Consider the following 23,631-nt stretch of genomic DNA (forward strand, 5'->3'; position numbering starts at 1 on the left):
AGCCACAAAAGGGAAGGAGATCATGTCCTTTGCAGGGACATGGATGAAGCTGGAAGCCATCATCCTCAGCAAACTAGCACAGGAACAGAAAATCAAACACTGCATGTTCTCATTCATAAGTGGGAGTTGAATAATGAGAACACATGGACACAGGGAGGGGAACAACAAACATTGGGGCCTGTTGGGGGTGGAGTAAGCATCAGGACAAATAGCTAACCTATGCAGGGCTTCAAACCTAGGTGATGGCTTGATAGGTGCAGCAAACCACCATGGCACACAGATAGGCAACAAATCTGCACATTTTGCACATATATCCTGGAAATTAAAGTAGACAAATAAAAAAAATAAAGACTTGCTTTGAAATAAACTCTAACATTTTATAAATGCTTCAACTTTGCCCCCACACCCTAACATGTTACTAAGTTTAACTGGTTCTCCAGGAGAAAAAATATCTCTGATGTGTAGAATTTGATGATTTCTATAACATAAATAGTCCTACCATGGCTGACTTCAAGCTACTAATGTGAACTCACTGAACATGGATTGGGGAAGAGATGCTCAGAAACAATCTCACAGGCTGGTGGAGCAAGCTTCAGCATACCACTGCTACTAAGACTCTGTCAATGCCGTTCTCACCCATGCTACAGTAACCGTAAACTAAGATTTGTCATATCATTGAATTGTTCGAGTAATATTTTTGGGGAACCAGCATTCAATAATCTTAAAGATCCACAAAGATCTAGTCAAAAACTTCTCTTGTACGTGATCCCAGACCTTGAGTCAAAAAGCATGAGTGCCTTGTGGTCTATTGAAATTCCTGCTAGGGTAAGGAGCTGTTGGTCTCTCTGACTGTTATGATGAGGTATGGCTCACATTGAGTCTAACCTCTTCCATATTTTGTTACATAAAGTTCCCCATGCACTGCATTTATTTTGTCTTCTATGAATAAAAAGCCCTTTTTAAGGAATCCTTTGACTGATCAGATTTGAATAAGTTTTATCCTTGGTAGAAATCAGTTTTATTACTAACTACACTATATATCTCTATCCCTATCTTTTTTTTTGTATCTTTATAAAAGCAAACTTCACAGAATGGGAATGGGTGTAAACTAGACAAATCCATCCTCAAACTGACCTTGACAGGCTGGGCATGGTGGCTTATGCCTGTAATCCCAGCACTTTAGGAGGCTGAAGGAGGTATATCACTTGAGGTCAGGAGTTTGAGATCAGCCTGACAAACATGGTGATACCTGATCTCTACTTGAAAAAAAAAAAATAGGAAAAAAAAAAAAATCAAACTGATCTTGAGGACTGAGAAATTCAGAAAGTTCCTCCGAACTTTGCAAAACTCTGGAAAAACTTTGTCTCGGGTCACTTACCAAAATCTTATGAGTGCTTTTCCCAGTGGGTCTTGCGAAATTTCTCCAAACCTTACTGTCTGTGAAAACTGCACATGTGTGAGGTTTGCAGCTGGAGAAGGCCCAGCCATCAGGCCATGTGGGGCTGAGGCAGGAGGTACACAGTGGTATTTTCACCTGATGGTTCCTAGACTCTGCTGGACTTGGCTCAGTTTAAACCGAAGACCATTCCCCTTCTGACAGACTCTTTCTTTGCACATGTATTTATGCTATAACCTGAATTCTTATATTTATTATCTTTCTAAATGGCTTGGTTTCACTAAAGATAATTTAGAATTATAATAGACATTTTCAAGGAGCTTTGGTATGAACAAAAGTGTTCATTTGAGAGATGCCTTAGAACATAAAGGAATAAAATTCTAAACATCCAATGATCTGCACTGTTAATGTGTTTGAGGAAGTATCCAAAATTATTCAGATGTCAAAATTGTTCCCTTAAAAGATTCCGTTGTTGAGGCAAAAAAATAAAAGTGAAATACTTAATCTGTTTTAGATTCCTTCAAACTTCAACAGAAACTTAATGACCTTTATCCTATGATTCTTCTTCTCCCAGCCTGTTTCTCCTTCTCCTTCTGGCTTGTTCCCCCTTTCTTCTAGCTGTCCAGAAACCCCTAAAGTGCATTATCTTATAAAGTTAAGCCTCTGTCAGAACAGAAAAAGAAAAAAAACACTCTTACTGTTAATTTTAAGACTTCATCTCATTCTGAGCTAAAAGCCACTATTAAAATGTACCCAAAGCCTCACCATGATAAAATTTGCAGAGACATCAGGAATAGTTTTAGGAATGTACAACCCATACTTGTCAAATCGATATCTATTACTTCATATGCTCAGATACAAAAGAACTGGATAAAAAAGGCATAACACAAAGATTCCTAATTTTATAAGAAATCAGAGGTATTTTGCAAGCTGTAGATTTTGAATGTCTTTTGGCTATCCCCCAAATCATTCCTGTGAACATAGATTGGACTCTGATTCAGTCCTATAAGCAAAGAAAGAATCAATTCATTAGGGAGTTCAAGGATAGGTTATCTGACACCTTTTGACAAAATTCAGAAGTAAACACTGATTCAGATGAAGCCTCGCTTCCTCTCATTTTCTTGTGAATAACCTTAAGCCAGAAATAAAAAAATTAAAACATAAGAAAAAGCAGAAATGGGAAACAGCCTATTGCCAGACCTCTAGCATCCTCTTGAACATTTTGAAAGGGACTTGGCACAAAAATCAAATAAGACTTAAATCAAATTCAGGCCCCTACAGATAAAACAATCAGACATTAGCAATCATTAAACACCCCCTAAAGAGGGAATCACTCGGTAAAGACATTTACAGATACTGTAAACAGAAAGAACACTGACAAAAAAGTTAGTATATCAAAAATAAAGGAAAAAAATGAAGGATGTAAAAATGAAAGTGCTTTAAAGGAAATCAAATGCCCAGTTTCTCATTTTACCCTTAAATTCACAAGGAGAAATTTCTTATAATGTTAAAGAACAACATTTTGATTGATACAGGTACAACCATATTAGCCTTAAACTCTTCTATTCTTATTCAACATTCCCCTTGGAATAAACATACTATGCAGGTGGTGGGCATTTCTAATAATTCCTAAACATTCCTTATGTCCAGGCCTAGAACAGAAATATAGTCTTTCCTCCTCTGTGATTCCACACCTGTTAATTTGATACTCTGAGAGTGGAGTTGCCAGATTAAATGATGTCCTGATTATCTCTTTCTTAAAATCCCTTAGGATGCCCTATTCATAGCTAGTTTGGATAAGGACGTAGACTTACTAATACCTTTGTATCCAAATCAAGCCCAAATTGAAAATATCAAAGAGATGCTAGAATTTTTGTGGGTAAAACTTTGATATTATCATCAACATTATTGGGACTACACCTATCCAGGTTCAGATTGACCTGTATCTGAACTTACATAATACCCTCTTAAAACCACTAGCTAATGATGAAAACTAACATTTATTTTTCTATTTTAAAAAAGAATACCTAAAAACCCCATTGTGTAGGGATACAGATTCATTCAGGACCTTAGATCTATAAATAGAATATTCATTCTCCATGGTAGCAAATTTGAATTCTATTTTATCTTTGTGTATCCTAAGGCTATATGTTTTACAGTTTTGGATCTGTATTTTGTTTTCTTTAGTGTCTCCTTAGATCAAAATAATCCATACTTATCTGCCTTCTTCTTGAAATATCCAATTATATACCTCCTGCTATTATGCCTTAGAGTTTACTAAAGCACCGTCACACTTTTCACAAGTATTTAACCAGGACCCAAATAATTTGAAATTTTTCTGCAATTCTACTCATTATCATACCGGTGAGGATTTGAGGCAGAAAACATATTTCAGAAGATACAAAATCAAGACTCTGAATTTGAAGTTTCAAACAGTTCAAAGGGCTTTTATGTTATGCTGGTCCATCAGCAGACATATCCCTGAAGTACATAGGTAATGAAAGTACACATAATTTGTTCATACATTATTTATATATTATTTATTATTATATATAATGCATTCACTATGCAATACAAGTATAAAAAACTAGCTACTAGATTTTACAGAAACATTTCCTGCTGTAAACTCCCATTTTGATATTTAGTAGTTTTCAAAACTCCCCATTAGTTAGTCTAAGTTTCCAATAAACTATGTTAACTCTAAATTCTGAGTCATTCAGCAGCATACAAAATTGAATTGTTACATACTTATAATATTATCATTTAGAAAATTCTATCTAACAAAGATAATTATACGCTAACACACAAAGAAGGCTTATGAAGAAAAACTTGTGTTTTTTCCCTCCAAGCTAATTAATCCTTTCATGGACTTATTTCTGGCAAACGAAAGGGTCTCTTATTAATGCAGAATTTCAAAAGTAATTGAGAAGATAATATTAGGGTAAATTAGTCTCCTTGGGAAACTTAGTAAGAAGATTTCTGATTTATCTAAGATTTTTCTGTTTCAGGTAAAAATCTCTTTGATAAGTAAATGAACCAATGGATAATGTATACAAATTCACATTACTTTAAGGCTTATGTCTTTCTCATCAAAGGACTGTAAATATGCTATTTTATGGTTCATTATATGACAAATACAAAATAAATCACCAATGTTGCCTAGGCAAAAATAGACCGAATAAAGGTAACACAGAAAAAAATGATAGCAATACCTAAAGCAAACAGAGCACTAGTCTACACCCTAGGAGCTAAGCTTTAAGCTTTCCCTAATGTGAAGGTGTGACCATTAGCTCTTCAGCTAGTGGGAGGCTATGTCCTTATTCTCACTAATTACAGCCCCAACTGAGTATTTTCATATGTGTATTTGATAATCTCAGAATTGAGTTCACATGAATTAAAAAAAAATTAATCACTTCCCCATGGATACTCCTATCATAGTCATCTGTAACTCTTCATGAAATGGCTCAGTCAAGCCATCCTGATAAAAGGAAGCACCATATTTACACATCACTTTAATTAGTAGAGTTCAAAGGGCTGTGTAAACATTATCTAATTAAACTTCACAACAATTCAGTGAAGCAAGAAAAGGTTTACCCATTATCCTCATTCACAGAAGAAAGATTTTGAGGTGCTGAGAGGCTAAATGATTTCTTAGTTTCACAATGATGAGTCAGAGGTAAGGCTGGGAACAAAACCAGAACTCTAACTCAGATATGAAAGGAACACCATGGAAATGCTTACTCAGGTGGATCACTTCTTCAGCTGGAAATTGTCCTACTACATAAATAAAGATAATAATTAGAATGGAATTTGTATGAATGTATGCTTCTTTCTAGATTAGAAAAAGTTTCTTCAGCATTATTTGCTTTGCAGACAGTAATATAATGGCTAAAATGCATCCTAGCTAAATAGAGCCTACATTAATAGTACAACTACTTCAGTGTCTTCTCCCAGTTATCCTCCTGTTATTTCTAGAAATCCTCAAGAAGTGTTTACAACCCAGTGAGTCAGTGGCAGTGACCACAGAACATTTCCTGTTCTTTTTCTTTCCCCTGGCTTCTTTGGTTCCTATCTGAACTGATATGCCTACGATGCCTGTCATGAGAATAATATTCACACCAAGGACAATATCTGAATGCCCCCAAAGCTTCTACTCCTTGTGGTACCAGGATGATGCTAGGTTCCTTACAGAGCTCAGGGCCAGTAGGGCCCTGCTCTGTGCCATATTTGATCATCTAAGACTTTGGAATCCTTTTATATTCAGAAATTCATAGGATCATTCAAGTAGTTCCATCACCTTCTGCCTCAGACCATATTTCTGCAGAGTCAATGGACCTGCGGGGTCCAAATGTGTGCTTCTCTTTTCTTCCTCCCATCAATCAAACTTTATTCTCTGAGGGCACCTGTAATCCCAGCACTTCAAGAGGCCAAGGTGGGAGGATCGCTAGAGCCCAGTAGTTCAAAACCAGCCTGGGCAACATAGGGAAACCTTGTTGCCACAAAACAATCAAACAAACAAATAAACAAACAAGCAAACAACGCTGGACATGGTGGTGCATGGCTGTGGTTCCAGCTACTTGGGAGGCTGAGGTGGGAAGATTGCTTAAGCCAGGGTGGGCGGGGGTGGGGGGTGGGTTGAGGCTATAGTGAGCCATGACGATACCACCAGCCTGGGCAACAAAGTGATATGCTGTCAAAAAAAAGAAAAAGAAAGAAAGAAAAGAAAGAGAGAGAGAGAAAAAGAGAGAAAGAAAAGAAAAGAAAACAAAAGAAAAGAAAAGAAAGAAAAGAAAAACAAACAAAAAGAGAGAAAGAAAAGAAAAAAAAACAAAAAGAAAAGAAAAGAAAAAAAAGAATTTCCTGCCAACAGACACCAGTGCATTTGGAGAATGAGGAGAGCCTGCAGGCCAGTGGGGACAATAGGCATGGGTATTAAAGTCAAATGGAATTGGTTTCAAACATTTTAGAACCATTTATTTAAAGGAAAATTGTTTACCAAGGTCAGTATGTAAAAGAATCAAAGCAAGGAGAACCCCACTAACTCGTCATTTACATTAGGCATTTCTCCTAATGCTATCCCTCCTCCTGCTCCCCACCCCGTGACAGGCCCCGGGGTGTGATGTTCCCCATCCTGTGTCCAAGTGTTCTCATTGTTCAGTTCCCACCTATGAGTGAGAACATGCAGTGTTTGGTTTTCTGTCCTTGTGATAGTTTGCTCAGAATGATGGTTTCCAGCTGCATCCATATCCCTGTAAAGAAAATGAACTCATCCTTTTTTATGGCTGCATAGTATTCCATGGTGTATATGTGCCACATTTTCTTAATCCAGTCTATCATTGATGGACATTTGGGTTGGTTCCAATTTTTTGTTATTGTGAATACTGCCACAACGAACATACGTGTGTATGTGACTTTATAGTAGCATGATTTATAATTTATAATCCTTTGGGTATATACCCAGTAATGGGATTGCTGGGTCAAATCTTACTTCTGGTTCTAGATCCTTGAGGAATTGTCACATTGCGTTCCACAATGGTTGAACTAGTTTACACTCCCACCAACAGTGTAAAAGTGTTCCTGTTTCTCCATATCCTCTCCAGCATCTGTTGTTTCCTGATTTTTTAATAATCACCATTCTAGCTGGTGTGAGATGGCATCTCATTGTGGTTTTGATTTGCACTTCTCTGATAACCAGTGATGATGAGCATTTTTCATGTGTCTGTTGGCTGCATAAATGTCTTCTTTTGAGAAGTGTCTGTTCATATCTTTTGTCCACCTTTTGATGTGGTTGCTTTTTTCTTGTAAATTTGTTTAAGTTCCTTGTAGATTCTGGATATAAGCCCTTTGTCAGAAAGGTAGATTGCAAAAATTTTCTCCCATTCTGTAGGTTGCCTGTTCACTCTGATGACAGTGTCTTTTGCTGTGCAGAAGGTCTTTAGTTTAATTAGATCCCGTTTGTCTATTTTAGCTTTTGTTGCCATTGCTTTTGGTGTTTTGGTCATGAAATCCTTGCCCATGCCTATGTCCTGAATGGTATTGCCTAGGTTTTCTTCTAGGGTTTTTATGGTTTTAGGTCTAACATTTAAGTCTTTAATTACATAAATGAGTAAAACGAAAGGCCTTTCATAGAAAGTTGCCTTAGAAGACACCACAGATATATTGGTGTTGCCACAGACACCACCAATACATATTCCTTCCTTCTCACTGCTCTCCTTCAGAACCAAAGCCACACCTAAAGCAGGTAGCCAGGTGCTCCGTCAGAGTCTCCAAAGTACATTTCAAACACCACCTCTGTGTGGATTATTACATAAGCACTGACATGTAACATTTTGATCATTACATTTTTTAAATATTAATTTTCCTAGGTATTAATTAGGTATGCTGATGCTATTTAAATGACACAACTAATAATGACTATAGATTTAATAAAATTGTTTCACTTTCTGATAGTCAACACATGTCTGGAACAGACATTCGACAATACCATGCTCTGAAAACACTATTGGAATGATGACTTCACCTATAGAAAGGCTTATATTCCTACCCATAGTAGAAAGTAAAGCAATGGTATTTTCTAGTTTTTTCATTGAAGACAGTAATTTCTCAGTTGTTTCTTTGCCTCTTCCCTACCTTTCTTTGAACTCTACAGGTGCAAGCTCTGAGTCAGTGATGCTGATGCAATGCCATATTAAGCTTTCATGAAGTGGAACAGCCCCAAACAAGGTATGAAAGAGAATCTACGGCTGAATGAGTCCTGAAAGGATCATCTCCCCCTATGAAGACCTTCCTTACCTTCTAGGAAAAAAGCTTAAACTAAGACCAAGATAAGCACTTGACTTTTTTTTTTCCCCCCAAAGTCTCACTCTGTCACCCAGGCAGGAGTGCAGTGGCATGATCTCGGCTCACTGCAACCTCTGCCTCCCGGGTTGAAGCCATTCTCTCAAGCGATTCTCGTGCCTCAGCCTCTCAAGTAGCTGAGATTACAGGTGTGCACCACCATGCCCAGCTAATTTTTGTATTTTTCATAGAGACTGGGTTTCACCATGTTGGTCAGCCTGGTCTTGAGCTCCACTTCAAATGATCTGCCCATCTTGGCCTCCCAAAATGTTGGGATTATAGGCTTGAGCCATGGCGCCTGACCGGTTAAGCACTTGACTTCTAAAGAAAGGAATTCATTCATTGAACAGTGAGTTTTCTAGTCCTAAAGCCCAGGTTCTTAACCAGGTACAAGTAACACAAATATAAATAAGACATGGTCCTGGCTGCTGGAGATCACAGAACAGTGGATTTCACTCCAGTGCTGTCCTACTATAATTCTTACTATTCCCTACTCATCACATACGTCATGTAGGTCCTTTCTTTGTATTTCCTTTTTCCTTCTCCTTTTTATTATTTTGTATACTTCACAATATGATTTTTGAGTGAGGACTTTTATACTTTATATGACAGCACCCTTGTCATCCCATGCTACCACAACATATTTAAATTTTACAAAATGTAAAAGCATATTTTATGCCTGACATGGATATTATTAAATGGTTTTTTAACAACTATATAGTACAACTTCATATAATCCCATACAAAGTAAGCTTTATTAAAAAAAAAAAAAAAACTAAAAAGAGGTACATCCACTGAAAGTACGGTGGGGAAAAATGCTTTATACCTCCTCTTTGGTGTAGGTTCAGATAGCATGTATTGGAGTCTGTTGATGAAGTGAGTGATAATATTCATGGGACATATCCCAAAAGGCACATAAAACTTAAAGCATGATTTTAAATCATCTACTGACACGCTAGGAAAAATATACGTGCGTTACGCACCACTGTTTATTAGATATTTAAAGTCTATCCTGTTTTTCATGCGGAGATAATCATTTACTGGCATGACTGAGCTAGAGAGAGAAAGCTTTCAATCCATACTAGCAATGTAGACTCTGGCATGTCATAAGTTGCCTTGACCAGAGACTCAGGGAAGTTGAATGGCCACCACAAGTGTGAAGGAATAAAGGACAAGGTAAGACCATAGGGAATACACTGGATGGCTAGAAAAATCTACCAAGCACATGCATAGCATGCAGAACTTTCATTTTGAGGTCCTAGTTTTTAAAGAATAAGAATGAATAAGTCAATAGATGTTTCAAGCAAAATTTAGGCAATTTGGTTTAGAAATCAAATAATCAAGGCATAAGGAATTGAGAAAACAATTTATTTGTGCTTTAGAAAGCATTAACATAATCAAATAATGGACATGGGAAATCCAGAGTTACTAAAATCAGGCTGTTGGTCACAGAAAAAAATGCTGTGAAGATACAATAGGCTGTGAGCAATAAAACTGTAAAAATCAGGTCAAATTGGTAACCTGGACAAGTCAGATAATGGAAATTAACTGAGCATTAGATGGTCACAGTAAATCCACTATGCAAAGACTACAAATGCAAGCATAAACAAAAAATTCAGCCTGCTGGAAACATTTATTAAAGAAGTTTACATTACATTAAAGAAGTTAAATTTAATCTTTTACATGAAAAAAATTAAATATTTATGAAGTTAAGTCCATCATTTTATTTTCAGGACACAATTTTGTCTCCACTATATGGTACATTTTGGTTTACCAAATACATTCTCTCATGTTGCTCAAACAATGCTTTAAAGGTGATAAAGGTTGGGGTTACAAAAGAACAACAGGTATGAAACAACAAAGCTTCAAAAAAATACCAATTTTTTCTTATACAATCAATCAAAGTCAATGCTGGAATAAGAATAGGCTGTCATTGGCACTAGTTATACAGAAGAAAGAAGGCAATGTTATAGAAGTAACCATGTCAACCAAAACACTTCAAATATATCTGAAACAGAAATTCAGTCCATGCACTATAAACAGACTTATTCTAGATGATTTTATACATGCATTTGTGTCCAATACCCCGGATATTAATGACTTCCAAAATTACCACTCCAGAACAGAGCTCTCTCCCAAACCCCACGCCCACATATCTCATCCCTCTCCTGGACTTTTCCGCCTGAATATAACACCTAGTGTCATGAACTCAACACGTTCACATTGAATTAATTATCTCCTCCCACCCACTCATCTTTACGTCTCCCAAACCTTGCTTCCTTTCTATATGCCCTTCCTTGTTAATGGCAACACCATATACTTAGTCTCTAAAGCCAGTAAGTCTTTCCTTCCTGTTTTTCCTTCTCACTTTCATCTACTCCTGTATTACTGTAGAACCACATCAATGCTACTTCTAGTTTTATCCCCGCACAGGGGCTATCCAAGTGATCTTTCTAAAATTCAAATATGAAGTTATTCCAGTGCTTCTAATTATTTAAAGGTTGCTCATGACCTACAGGATAAAATTAAATTTTTTTAATTTATTATGATGTCTGGTTTTTCCTAAATGTTATGCTTCATCTTTCACAAATCACACACAGGCACCTGTCATTCTGAAAGAGTAAATATTTTCTTTGCTATATGCATAGGATTTTATAGCTCTAAGCTTCCAGAAGTCTCATTACCTTTTATTCTGTATAGTGAATTTCTGTTCATTCTGTGGGATGGAAACCAACTCATTCATTTACTCTTCAGAGTCAGAGGAAAACCTCTCCAATGATGCTCTCTCTCTGTCTCTGTTTTTCTTTCTCAACCTATCTGTGTCTCTTACACACACACACACACACACACACACACAGAGGCTCCTTTTCTAGACAGACATATACATATGTATACACACATATATCTAATATTGCACTAGCAAGCTGTATTACACTAATTTGTTTGTACATCTTTCTCCTCTACTAGTGTACTAGTGTCTGGACTTCTCAAGAGCTGAACCAAATTTATATATATATTTTTTTCTATTGCCTGCTATATGGTCTAATATATACCAGGGGCAAAAATAGTATTTGTTGGATAGATGAATGAATAAGTCTCCAAGAAAATATGTATAAACTTAAACATTACAGAACTGTTCATAATAGCAATAAATTGGAAATAACATGTATATTCATCAACAGAAAATGGATACTCAGCAATTGAGTATTATTGAGCAATTGAGTGCTACATCTATTAGCATGGGCAAATTTTCAAGTCATAACATTAATCAAATCAAAGCAAGTTATAGAAATATAAAACAGAATGAAAATATACATAGTATTCATATCTGACAAATTTAGGTACTGATAAGTGTTAACATTTTTATTAATGCTCTTTTTATACACTTTTGGGTATATTTAAATATTTCCTAATATAAACCTTTTAAAGACCTGACATAAAAATATAACAAAGTGATAATATTAAAAGCTACAGACATAACTTGAAAGGAGGAACCTCACTTCTTCCTAAGCCCATGATATACATGCATGGACCCAAGTAGAATTAAGTTTAAATGATGTATCATTTGACCATCTAAAGTATATTTCCAAGGAAGTCTGTAATTCTCCACAGTGAAATATCTTTGATCTAAACTGTTCTTTACTGAAGTTTTTTTGGATATTGCTATCAATGCTTGTTTTACTCATGAAAAATCAGAAGTAGTATATATATACACACACACATATAATATATACACATATATACACATACACACACATATATATATGTGTGTTGAGAGAACAGCCTCAAAAGAAAAAAAAAATCAACCTCAGCTAACCATGTACTAATACCATAGATTGAAAACACCTAGAGATGAAAAGATTAAACCCCCCTTTTCAAAAGTCTCTGTAATTAGAACAAGTTGAGGAGAAAAATGCAAGGGTCTCAGGCAAATGAAGAAAAAAAATAAAACTTTGGGATGGTTCTGAGGTGATCAATCTTAGGAAAATGTTTTTGCTTATTTGAGGCTAATGAGCATCAAGGAAACAGATAAAAGTTTGTACACATTTTTGTACAGTCTGTATTACCAAAGTATCAGAAAGTTAAAGACAAAGACTTTTCGTAATAGATAATACATTTTTACACATTTTCATTTAAAACATATTGTAATTTTAGTGATAGGTTCACCACACAATAGGAGAACGAAGGGAAGGGAAACTACATTCACTTAGTAGCCATTATGTGCTAAGCATGTAATTCTTATGACAGTTTATAAACACTAGTATTACTACCTCCATTTTGCAATAGCTGAAAATAAAGCCCAGAGAGTTAGATGTGATTTTTAAAGTTAAAATTGAATTTAAAACCAAATCCTCCTTACTTTAAAGACCATTTTTCTTTTGATACGATGCCCTACTTCATATTTGAGTCCCTTTCCCCATACACCAGGCTTCTATCTTCTCTTGAGGAAAGATAAGGATCTAGAGCTTCATAGTATACTGATTAGTAATGATAAAAGGCCTAGAGAATGGGTTACAAATGAGACAAATCTATCTCCTCTTTCTATTAAAACTTTACATAAATGCACAGGTAAGGTATGAAATATGCTTTAATATTAAATACACATGTGAGCTTTTATCATACACCAAGCTTAAATGTTCATTAGTTTTTAGAATATAAGTAACAATTACTAAGAAAATAAACTTAAGACCAATATGATAAATATTATAGGTTACTTGTGCAAATAATCTAAGATGTTTACAGCTGTTTGCTTCATTATCGTAATAGTAAAACTCAGGGAACAATCTAAATGTCCAACAGTCAAGAACCGAATAAATAAATTATAGTATATCCATAGTGCTCAATACTATGGAGTCATTAGAAGAAGTCTGTTTTGGAAGAAAGCATTTTATAAAGAAACATGTATACAGTGTAGAGCTGCTAAATACAAACAGTATATACAAGGCAAAATAATTATTTAAATATTTAGATCCATGTATAAATATAAAACATTACAAGGTCAAACATCAAATTGTTTACCATATTTCACTTTGGTTGGGATTAAGGTTCTTTCCCTCCCTCTATTGTCCAAGTTTTCTAAGTCTTTGCAGTAAGGATGTATTGCTGACACCAAGAAAAGTATCAGTAGTCAAGCTGCCCTTTCAGGTATTGACAAAGTTCACTGCAGACCAGGGGAGCTTTGCTTACTTAGTAACTTAGGCTTTGGGCCTGGGTTGTGAGGGCCAGAATAGACTGGGGTGGGAAGATGAGGTAGAAACAGAGAAGGAGGGAGACTGGGAGGGCGGATAAAGGTCTGAGAGAAAAAAATCCCTTTCATCTAAGTGCCTCAACCTTCCCTGTCTCCCCTCTCAAAGTCAGGTTGTTCCAAAGGAGGGAGAGGCAATAAGGAATTCATCCAGGGAACAACAGAATACACATCTATGAACAAGTGCTGATGTCATCCTGAGAAGCCATACATCTTAAGTATAAAAATAAAGTTTCTATAAAGTTGGTCCCTCATGTATAAGTCACTTCTTAATTTATTTATACTTACAATAACTACTCTACTCTGATACTATATTAGTATCTAAAGCAACCAAGAAGTATATTCTTTTAGTTTAGTTGTGGCTTAATAATCAACTGATTTATCATTTCTAAATTGTTTAAATATTCACACGCAATGCCTAACATAGAATACATTAACACATAACACTTACTGAATATTTGCCATATACTGGGCACTGTGCTGTGCTCTTTACATGGATGGGCTAGCTTGATTGCACTATGCAAAATTGTTTTTTTTTTGAGAAGTGTTAAATATTCTGTACTTGGTATTACACATAAACCACACTAAAATGCCTTTCAATAAGTAAAAGGCATCATTTTAGACATGGGAAATTCTACTTAGATCAGCATAGTTAAGATCAAACATATAAAGTAGACATTGCTATGAAAGGTTATTTTTATTATTATCATTCAAATCACATCTCTGAATTGAGATTCAGAGATGAGAACAAGCTCACAATTAGCAAGTCTCAGAGCTGGAATTTAAATCCCGAAATTCTTACTTTAAAAAGGCCTGTGCATTTTCACTACTCTGTACCATGAAAATAATGGCAACTTTTAGGAAGGAGGGAAGGAACTCGTAAGTGGAGTAGCAGAGGCTAGCAAAAGAGGACAAGCTGGACAATAACGAAATAAGAAATGAGATACGGAAAGGACAATAGTATGAGTGAAGCCATGAAATGTGCTGGCATCACTCAGGAAGCACTCAGGGCTGTAAGTGAGCAAGTTCCACTCCCGGGTTGCATGAGCTGTGGGGATGGTGGAGCTATTTCCACGCCCCACCCCTTGGAACTTCTCAATGTCCTGGTTTCCTGAAAATTACAAGTCCTGTTTCAAGGAGGAGGAAATACACCCGGGGGAAAACCCTATTGAGCCCTAGGATAATGTTTGATGGAAGCGTTTCTAAGACTTGATAATATGATTGGAGAAGTGGTGAAAGGAAATTAGTTGGTCACTTTGTACTTTATGACAAGTAAGTATGAATATTCTGAATTACTAAATTGCCCATTTATCCTGTTTTATATCATGGTATCTGTCATTAAAAGTGTTGCAATAGAGACTCTAAAGTTACAACTGTGAAGGTTCATTCATCATGCTGGAAGGGATGGTTTAGTGGCCAAAACCGCCAGCTTTCACCACCGTGACACTGCATCCAGAGCTTGACATGCAAGTGGCATTGACTCAGCAGCTCATTTCCTGAATATAGGTAGTTTCAGAGTTTACTCAGATGGGTGGAGGGTAATGTGGACAATGTCAAAAAAAACTTGCCTATCCTGCTGAATAATGAAGATTCCTAGAATTTTACAGACTTAGGATAGCCTACAGTTTCCTCAAAGCATGAGATATGAGAAAGCCCAATGATCTCCAGGATGATCTTAGAACTGATACTGGCCAGCTTTCCCTTCTTTATCAGTAGCTTGTACAAAGCTGATTTAGCCTTTCCCTAAACTGCTCCTCCCCTTTCAACCATCCAATACTCTGACTGTGCTTTAGATGTCAGTAATAGTCTCTTTACTCTTTGTTCACCTTTCCTGTAATTTCTTTTTTCTTTCTGAGACCGAGTCTTGCTCTGTTGTCCAGGCTGGAGTGCAGTGGTGTGATCTCGGCTCACTGCAACCTCCGCCTCCCAGGTTCAAACGATTCTCCTGCCTCAGCGTCCTGAGTAGCTGGGACTACAGGCACCCACCACCATACCTGGCTAATTTTTGTATTTTTAGTAGAGACAGGGTTTCACCATGTTGGCCAGGCTGGTCTTGAACTCCTGATCACAGGCAATCCACCCATCTCAGCCTCCCAAAGTGCTAGGATTACAGGTGTAAACCACTGTGCGCAGCCCCCTTTCCCATCATTTCTTAATCTTAACATTTACACCTAAATCACTCCATTCATACACTTAATGACATGAACTACTCTTTCATTAATGAATATTTCACTTTTTATTGCTTTAGCAACTACTTTATGACCAACTGGAAATATCTGGTAGTTCCCAAAAATAATGCTACACTATGTAAATCCAACAACTAGAATAATTCCATCTTAAAAAAATTATATTATATTTAAAATATATCGACTAAATGTGTATCAATTTGAAAAAGTCCTTATTTTAGTTATAATCTCAAAATCAACACAGCTCACATTTATTGGGCAACCACTATGTGTTACATATTGTTCTAAGCACGTACCTAGCAAACTTAAAAAAAAAAACAAAAAAACAAAAAAAAACAGCCCTTTCCCTGCTGTAGTCTGATGAAGATAACAACTATAAACAGGTACTATGTGCTATAACCATGGTACACTAAAGTACCCTGGAAACTTGTTAACTCTCTCTGTGAACTCAGAGATGTGGCTTTGAGTAGGGACTTGAAGCTTCTTACTTCTAATTGCATAGTGTGACAGGGTCTGATTCTGCAGATCTAAGCTTCTAACTGAGTCTAAATCTCAATTTTGGGGGGCAATTTTAAAAAGGTGAGTGATATATAGTTAAGCCTGTAGGATTAGTACTATGAGAAACTGGAGGGATGACATTAATATTAACATAAGCTAATATTATTCATGTCTCAGGATCTTCACACAGGATTTCCTCTTTTACTTTTTTCAAGCTCGCATCAAGATTTCATCACCACATTCTTCATTCTCATGTCTCAGACATTATTCTTTCTGATATATATCACGCAATCCTCCTCCTTCTACTCTGAGTTCTCCTAGATGAGGTTGTTTCCATATATGCTGACATTCTCATTATGACAGTGATCTAGCCCTCCCCATTCTGGCTACCTCTGCCATTAGATCACTATCTCCTTTTTAAATACCCACTGCTATTTGTATTTGTTTATTTCCCACACACAATGCATGATATGGTCATTCTGGTAATACTTTATTCCTATTGTCTGGTTATATGGGATTTCTTTTTTATATTCACTCACAATTTTTTCTATAATTTATAAATATCTACATCTTTTATCCCTAACTTTTCCAGGTGATTATTAATTAACTGGACATGTAGCAGTCTTTAGTTATTTCTTACAAATTCTCAATTTTCTGGCCCTAAATTTCCCATTGGCTAAATATTTATTTCTTCAAGAAGACTGCAGAACTATATACAAATCTGTCTTCTACGTTCAACATACTTTTGTATTTAGTAAGAGGCATTAAAGGTGAAATAAAAAAGCAAGGAACAGGACTTGTTCTCACTGTCTTTTTTTAAAATGTCTTCTAACTAGGATTAGGATGGTGTGTGGCCAACTTGGCTACATCTAAAGTAGCGGCTCACCTGACTGGCGCCCTCTGGTGGTAAGAAAATACCCTCACGGGATGGTTGTGGGAGAGCCTCAACACCCACCACACCTAGAGGCTTGAGTACCTCCTGGCTTCTGTCTTGTTTATTTTATATAGGCTTGAGTCTTCCTTGTCCTTCTCTTCCTTTATTTTCCTTTTCTTTTCCTTTTCCTGTCTTCTTTTTAAATATCTGGACTCAATGCTGATTTAGGTCTTTACAAATGAAGCTAGAGGATAAACTCAAGGAGGACAACAGTGTTGGCATTACGGTGTAAGCTTTGACTTAATCACAAGAGAATATCAGTGTTTCTTGCAAGTGGATTGTGACCACCCATGTGCCATTTGTCATAATAATAAAACAAACCATGAGTAGGAAGGCATGCTGAGAGATTTTCCTCCACTAGCATAAAATATTCATTCAATATTATATTTGATAAATGTTATCTAAGGGTAATTGTCAAATATTCTGTATAAGTTGTTAACATTAGTCAAATAATACCTTTTAAGGATAATGTAAACTTCATTCTGCCTAAGGTTAGAAATGGATAAAGATGAGCATTCAAATTCCTCTTTACTCAACAAATTCTGTGTCTTGTGTGTGAACACAAGTGTCTATAAAAAGAAATCAGTATAGTATTTATCTGCCATGAAGTCATCAGTAGCTGAAACACTATTTCACTTAATGTTGATCTGTGGTCTGAAAAAGTTTACTAATTCTCTAAACATGCCTGACTTCTGTCAATGCAGTTCAAAAATTTGCATTTGATATCACCCAAATATAATTTCTCAGAAAAAGAGGAAATGTGGTATGGTTATCTGTACCAGCTTACTGATTTTTTTTTTTTTCTGGGAAAAAGAACATTTCTATTTTTACTCTATTAGGAGCCAATTATTGTTCCTGCAGTCATGTACACATTCTAGGTTCCGGAAAAGGGCCTACAGAAGAATCAGATATTTTATTAAATTTGATTGAAACTATGTGTTCAAATGCAAAACAAATTACAGCAAAATCTAGATCCGTTAAATGAAATTGCAATACCTTTCCTCTCTGTTTCTACTTTCACCCCCTAGAGTCAGTTCTTGACGCAACTGCAGACATAAGGTCTGACACGTTTCTAAAGGTGTGATCACTCCTTTAAAACCTAAGTCAGACCATGTTGATCTGCTGTCAGTCGTTGTTGGCTTATATCAAAATCCTAACCATGCCAACAACGTCCTACATGAGCTAACCCTGGCTACCTTCCCAACAACATTTCCTGCTAGTATCCTCATAATTTACTAATATTTAAGTAAAATCAGAGTAATATAATAAATCCTCAAAGACCTGTGTTCTGGAACACATCAAGCATGCTCCTGCTTAAGGACTTTGGTATGTGCTGTTCCCTCTGCTCGGAATGCTCTTCCCCAGGAATGGTTCTTGATTTGTGCCTTTACTTCATACAGATCTGCTTCTGTCAGTATCTCCATGGCAAGCAGAATCTACCACATACAGTAATGAAATAATTTTTACAGAGATATATTCAGGGTAAGAGAAAAATAAAAGCTGTTGCCACTCTTAGAGATTAGAAACTGGAGGAAGCTTGTACCATTCCTAGATCTGTAGGGGTAAGGGAGGAAACAGTGTTACTGCAGCCCGGTGAGAGCCTTAGCTGTTGGGGAAAGGATGCTGAGCAAAAGCTATCGATGCAGGAGAAAGGAGAAAGAGAGTAGAAGAAGAAGAGAGTGGAGAAGAAACACCATGACTTGACGTTTCTCTTATTCTCCTTCAGATATCCTACTAGTGCCAAACCTTGTTGGGAGCCAGTGTCAAAGGAACACAGGTGAGTCCATCTTCATTAGTCAGCCTCTCAGGGCCAGACCAGGACAGGGAAAGGCAAACACTGGGGTTGGTGGACAAATGGAGAATGGCCAGGACAAGAACTCTACTCAAAAGGTCACCTCCCAAAAAAGATCTTCACCAATCAATCAATCTAAAACAGTATCCCCAAAACACTATTTCTTCAGCCAATTTCATTATAGCACTTATCATTATCTGATATTATATTTTACTGTTTATTTGCTCTCTCTCCCACTAAGATGTAACTTCTACAAGGGCTAGCACTTCATCATTTGTATTCATTGCTATATTCCTAAAATTTAAAACAGATACTGCTGCATAGGAAGGGTCCAATATTTATTGAATGAATGAATGAATTTAGTACTATCTTTGCTATTCAACAGTACACGTTTAATTAAAATCAGAGCACATGATAAACTCTCAAATATCTGTAAGTGAATTATCCATACACAAGCCCCATATTCCAGCCTTTTCTATGTTCTAAAATATCTTTCTTGTTAACTTACCCTGTATGAAAACACAAATAAATTTAAATAAATTTAATCTTATGAAATATAAGTATACATATACATATATTTCATAAAGCTTTCTTTTACATATTAAAATAAAGAAAGAGTTTCATCATTGAAGGAAGCATTAAAATGCAATGAACCCAACCTAGTACTCAGTACATAGACATTATCTACAATGGTCCTTTAAATGGTAGGGAGTAAAGAAAGAAGTAATTCCTTCTCCAAAGAACATATGTTCAAAATAATTACAACTGTTTACATGAATTTTTAGCTATGTTGTTGAATTTATTGAAATATTTTGATAATGTTGAAAGAGGATGATTTTTTTGTCAACCAAAATGGGGCAAAATCCAATAAACGTTGGCAAATAATGCTCTATGAAATCCCACTTGTTTTTATCTATTTTGTTAATCACTGTAGAGATAAGGAACTTACTATCTCAAGAACTGGTGACTTTGAGGCAGCTTTTATTATTATAAAAGTTTGGGCTTGAGTTTTTTTCTTTATGTTAAAAAAAAAAAAGTTGTTGTATCTCTTTAGGTAATACTTTCTTTCTTCCAGACCAAACATCCTCAGCTCATCAGACCAAATTTCATGTCATCTTTTTTGGAAAGATTCTTATCCCAGATACTCTCCTTTGGACATGGTCTCATCCATCAACTTTTCCCCTAAGGTCTCAACTTCAGAACATAATTCTTCAGCCTGACTGTGTTTAGGGCAGCATAGTGACTATCTGTTCCCCTCACCTGAACATTCTATGTTCCTTGATACAACTTGAAAGTACCAGTTTTATTGTTCTCCATAGCTATAATGTATTATTTACCTGTACCAACCTTTTTCTGTAAATGCTGTTAAACCATGTTTGTCAAAGCAATTAGCAAAGTGCACATTGTTCTTGTGCTTAATCTGTCATCCCAAAAGCTGTTTGGGTTTTCCATAATGAAGTAACAAATGCTAACATAGGCACAATGGACTGATACAATGATTGCCAAGAGACACAATCCAATCAACAGAAGTTAGTCATACATACACCTAACTCTCTCAAAAAGCTTTCAAACATGTCAGCATTTAGGACAGGAATTATTCTGCTGATGACATTCCAAAAAATAACAGTCACTAAGGACTTACCTGCAGCAACTATGATAATATCTGCCAGCTGTGTATGAATCTTCAGTTGTTCTTTGGGGGTGTATCTGTGAGCTATTGTCACAGTTGCATCACCTGGAATACAGAAAAATTTCTATCAATGATTACTGAACTTTTAAAAATTTTACAAATGCTCTAAACCTATAAGAGTTTCTCTTATTTCCTAAGAGTAGAAAAGCTACTTTGACATGACTAAATCACATTGAGCACAAAAGCTAGACCAGAAAACCAAGAGGAACCAAAATATTGTACCCTTCAATTAAATGAAAGGAAAATCAAATGAGACCAAATCAGGGTAAGTGCCGATCATCATCGGAGAGCTATGAGTAGAGTCCCTGAAACAAAGAGTTCGAAAATTCTGTGTTGACTGGTTAATACATTAGGATACGGGATACTCATTGTCTTCATAATGACAGGCAAACAAATACTAAAAGCAACAAGAAAAGTGAACAAAAAAATGGGACAATATATTATGGGAGCATAACTGAGAGATTAATTCTGTCTTGAGAAGGTGTCTAGGAAGGATTCCTAAAGGAGGAAATACATTTTTTAGGTCTTAATGAATGAGCAGAAGTATTCCAATCAGGTAAGGAAGAAAAAGGCATTCCAAGCTAAAGAATAGTAGGAAAAAACTAACCAACTTTGAAAGTGGGTATTTAGAATATAGCGAAATTTTTTGTCATAGTTAATTAAGGTACATCACAGGAAGTTTTTATATGAAAACCTTAAGGAAGTGATGAATGAACAAGAGAGGCAAGAGACTCCAATATTTAAAGTGTGAGCCATGAAAGGGGAGTGAGGGAAAGTTGGTGGTAAAGAGCAGTCAAGAGGACTTCTGGTAAGAATATGGCTAAGACTGCATCTTGTCTTCTGGAAGATGTGCAAATGCTACACAGTTAACCAAAACAACAAAAGTTACATGATCACCATTTTTAGAAAAACTGGAAGACCTAATTTCTATAGACTCCAAAAACATGTTAAGAGTTACCAAAAGCAGCAATTAGTAGATACCATACAGGGAGAAAGGCATCTAAGAAATGAGGAGAATGACAACAAGGCCGGCAGTGGCATATCTCTGAAATTGACTGCAAAAATACACTTCTATGAAAAGTTTATCCCAAAGTGCAAAAAAATATAGCTTTCCTAATTGGGGCAGTGAGAAAAGAAATAAAGACAGAAGAGACTTCCGGGACCCAGTATAGTTTAGAGTGGGTGGGAACACATTTACATAGAGGGGCTATTTTAGAAGAAAGCAATCTGACTCTGTGAAAGTAATAAAGGAGTCAGAAGGCTGCACAGGACCTCCTCTAACCCCCAGCAGAAGTGTCCTGTAAATAGTAGATCTAAAAACATCCAACTCATTCAATGATGAGTAATAAAAATGGATGTGACACAGCATCAACAAAAGGATAGTATGTAAGGGCAAACCCAGGGGAATTTGGGGAGTGATGAAGCTGTTCTGATTCTAGTGGTGTTAGACTAATTAATTTAATAGATGACTATATGCATTTGTCTAAATTAATGAAACTGCACACCAAAAAGAGTAAATTTTACCACATGCAAATTTTAAAAAATTCAATAAAAAGATACATTTAAAAAGTGTCAGAACCAAGACAAAAGGCAAAATAAAGATAAAAAAATTTAAGAACTTAGCAATGTACCAATAAACTCAAAAAAATGGCATGGAAAAGTTGAACATTATGACCAAATATTATACAAAAATACTTATTTATTTATTTTTATGTGTTTTTAACTTTTATTTTAAGTTCAAGGGTACATGTGCAGGTTGGCTATATAGGTAAGCTCATGTCACGAGGGTTTATTGTACAGATTATTTCATCACTAAAGTATGAAGCCTAGTACCCATTAATTAGTTTTCCTAATTCCCTCCCTCCTCCCAACCTCCACCCACCAGTAAGCCTCAGTGTCTGTTGTTCCCCTCTCTGGGTCCATCTGCCCTCATCATTTAGCTCCTACTTATAAGTGACAGCATGCAGTATTTGGATTTCTGTTCCTGCATTAATTTGCTAAAGATAATGGCCATCCATGTTCCTGTAAAGGATGTGATCTCATTCTTTTTTTATGGCTGCATAGTATTCCATGGTGTGTGTGTGTGTGTGTGTGTGTGTGTGTAGTGTGTGTGTATATATACACAAACACACCACATTTTCTTTATCTAGTCTACCATTAATGGGCATTTAGGTTGATTTCATGTCTTTGTGACTGTGAATAGTGCTGCAATGAATGTGTGCATGTGTCTATGATAGAACAATTTATATTCCTTTGGGTGTATGCCCAGGAATGGGATTGCTGGGTCCAACGGTAGTTCTGTTTTTAGGTCTCTGAAGAATTACCCTGCTGTTTCCCACAAGGGTTGAACTAATTTACACTCCCACCAATGGTATATAAACATTCTTTTTCTTCCACGACCTCGCCAGAATCTGTTATTTTTTAACTTTTTAAATAGTAGTCATTCCGATTGGTGTGAGATGATGGCATCTCATTGTGTATCTACAAGTGATTCATGTAAAAAAATGATAGTAAAGGATTTTATAGCCAGTCAAATCTGCCTCCAAGATTAAAAGTTGCAAACAATTTTGAAAATGCAAGAACTCAGGAAATATTGTTCCCATAAGTATTTCCTAAGGAACATGCTAAAAGACACAGTTTACTTAATCAAAATATGTCTGAGGAAACTAGCAAAAGGACTGCTGAACGTTTTGATTATAATTATAGGACCAAGACTTTAAAAAAGTGTGAGGACGGCCGGGCGCGGTGGCTCAAGCCTGTAATCCCAGCACTTTGGGAGGCCGAGACGGGCGGATCACGAGGTCAGGAGATCGAGACCATCCTGGCTAACACGGTGAAACCCCATCTCTACTAAAAAAATACAAAAAACTAGCCGGGCGAGGTGGCGGGCGCCTGTAGTCCCAGCTACTCAGGAGGCTGAGGCAGGAGAATGGCGTAAACCCGGGAGGCGGAGCTTGCAGTGAGCTGAGATTCGGCCACTGCACTCCAGCCTGGGCAACAGAGCGAGACTCCGTCTCAGAAAAAAAAAAAAAAAAAAAAAAAAAAAAAAAAAA

General features: G+C 36.3%; 1 protein-coding gene across 2 annotated transcripts in view; it reads right to left on the reverse strand.

The window, feature by feature from the left end:
• The window catches only part of MTHFD2L (methylenetetrahydrofolate dehydrogenase (NADP+ dependent) 2 like), a 119,242-nt gene that overhangs the window by 28,784 nt on the left and 66,827 nt on the right, over positions 1–23,631 (reverse strand). For both annotated transcript variants that reach the window (XM_025386424.1, XM_025386425.1), the window contains one exon: positions 20,531–20,623. In XM_025386424.1, the coding sequence (XP_025242209.1) occupies positions 20,531–20,623 (93 nt within the window). The remainder of the gene's footprint in view (positions 1–20,530; positions 20,624–23,631) is intronic.

This window comes from Theropithecus gelada, chromosome 5, assembly GCF_003255815.1.
Source record: "Theropithecus gelada isolate Dixy chromosome 5, Tgel_1.0, whole genome shotgun sequence".
NCBI classification, from domain to species: Eukaryota; Metazoa; Chordata; class Mammalia; order Primates; family Cercopithecidae; genus Theropithecus; species Theropithecus gelada.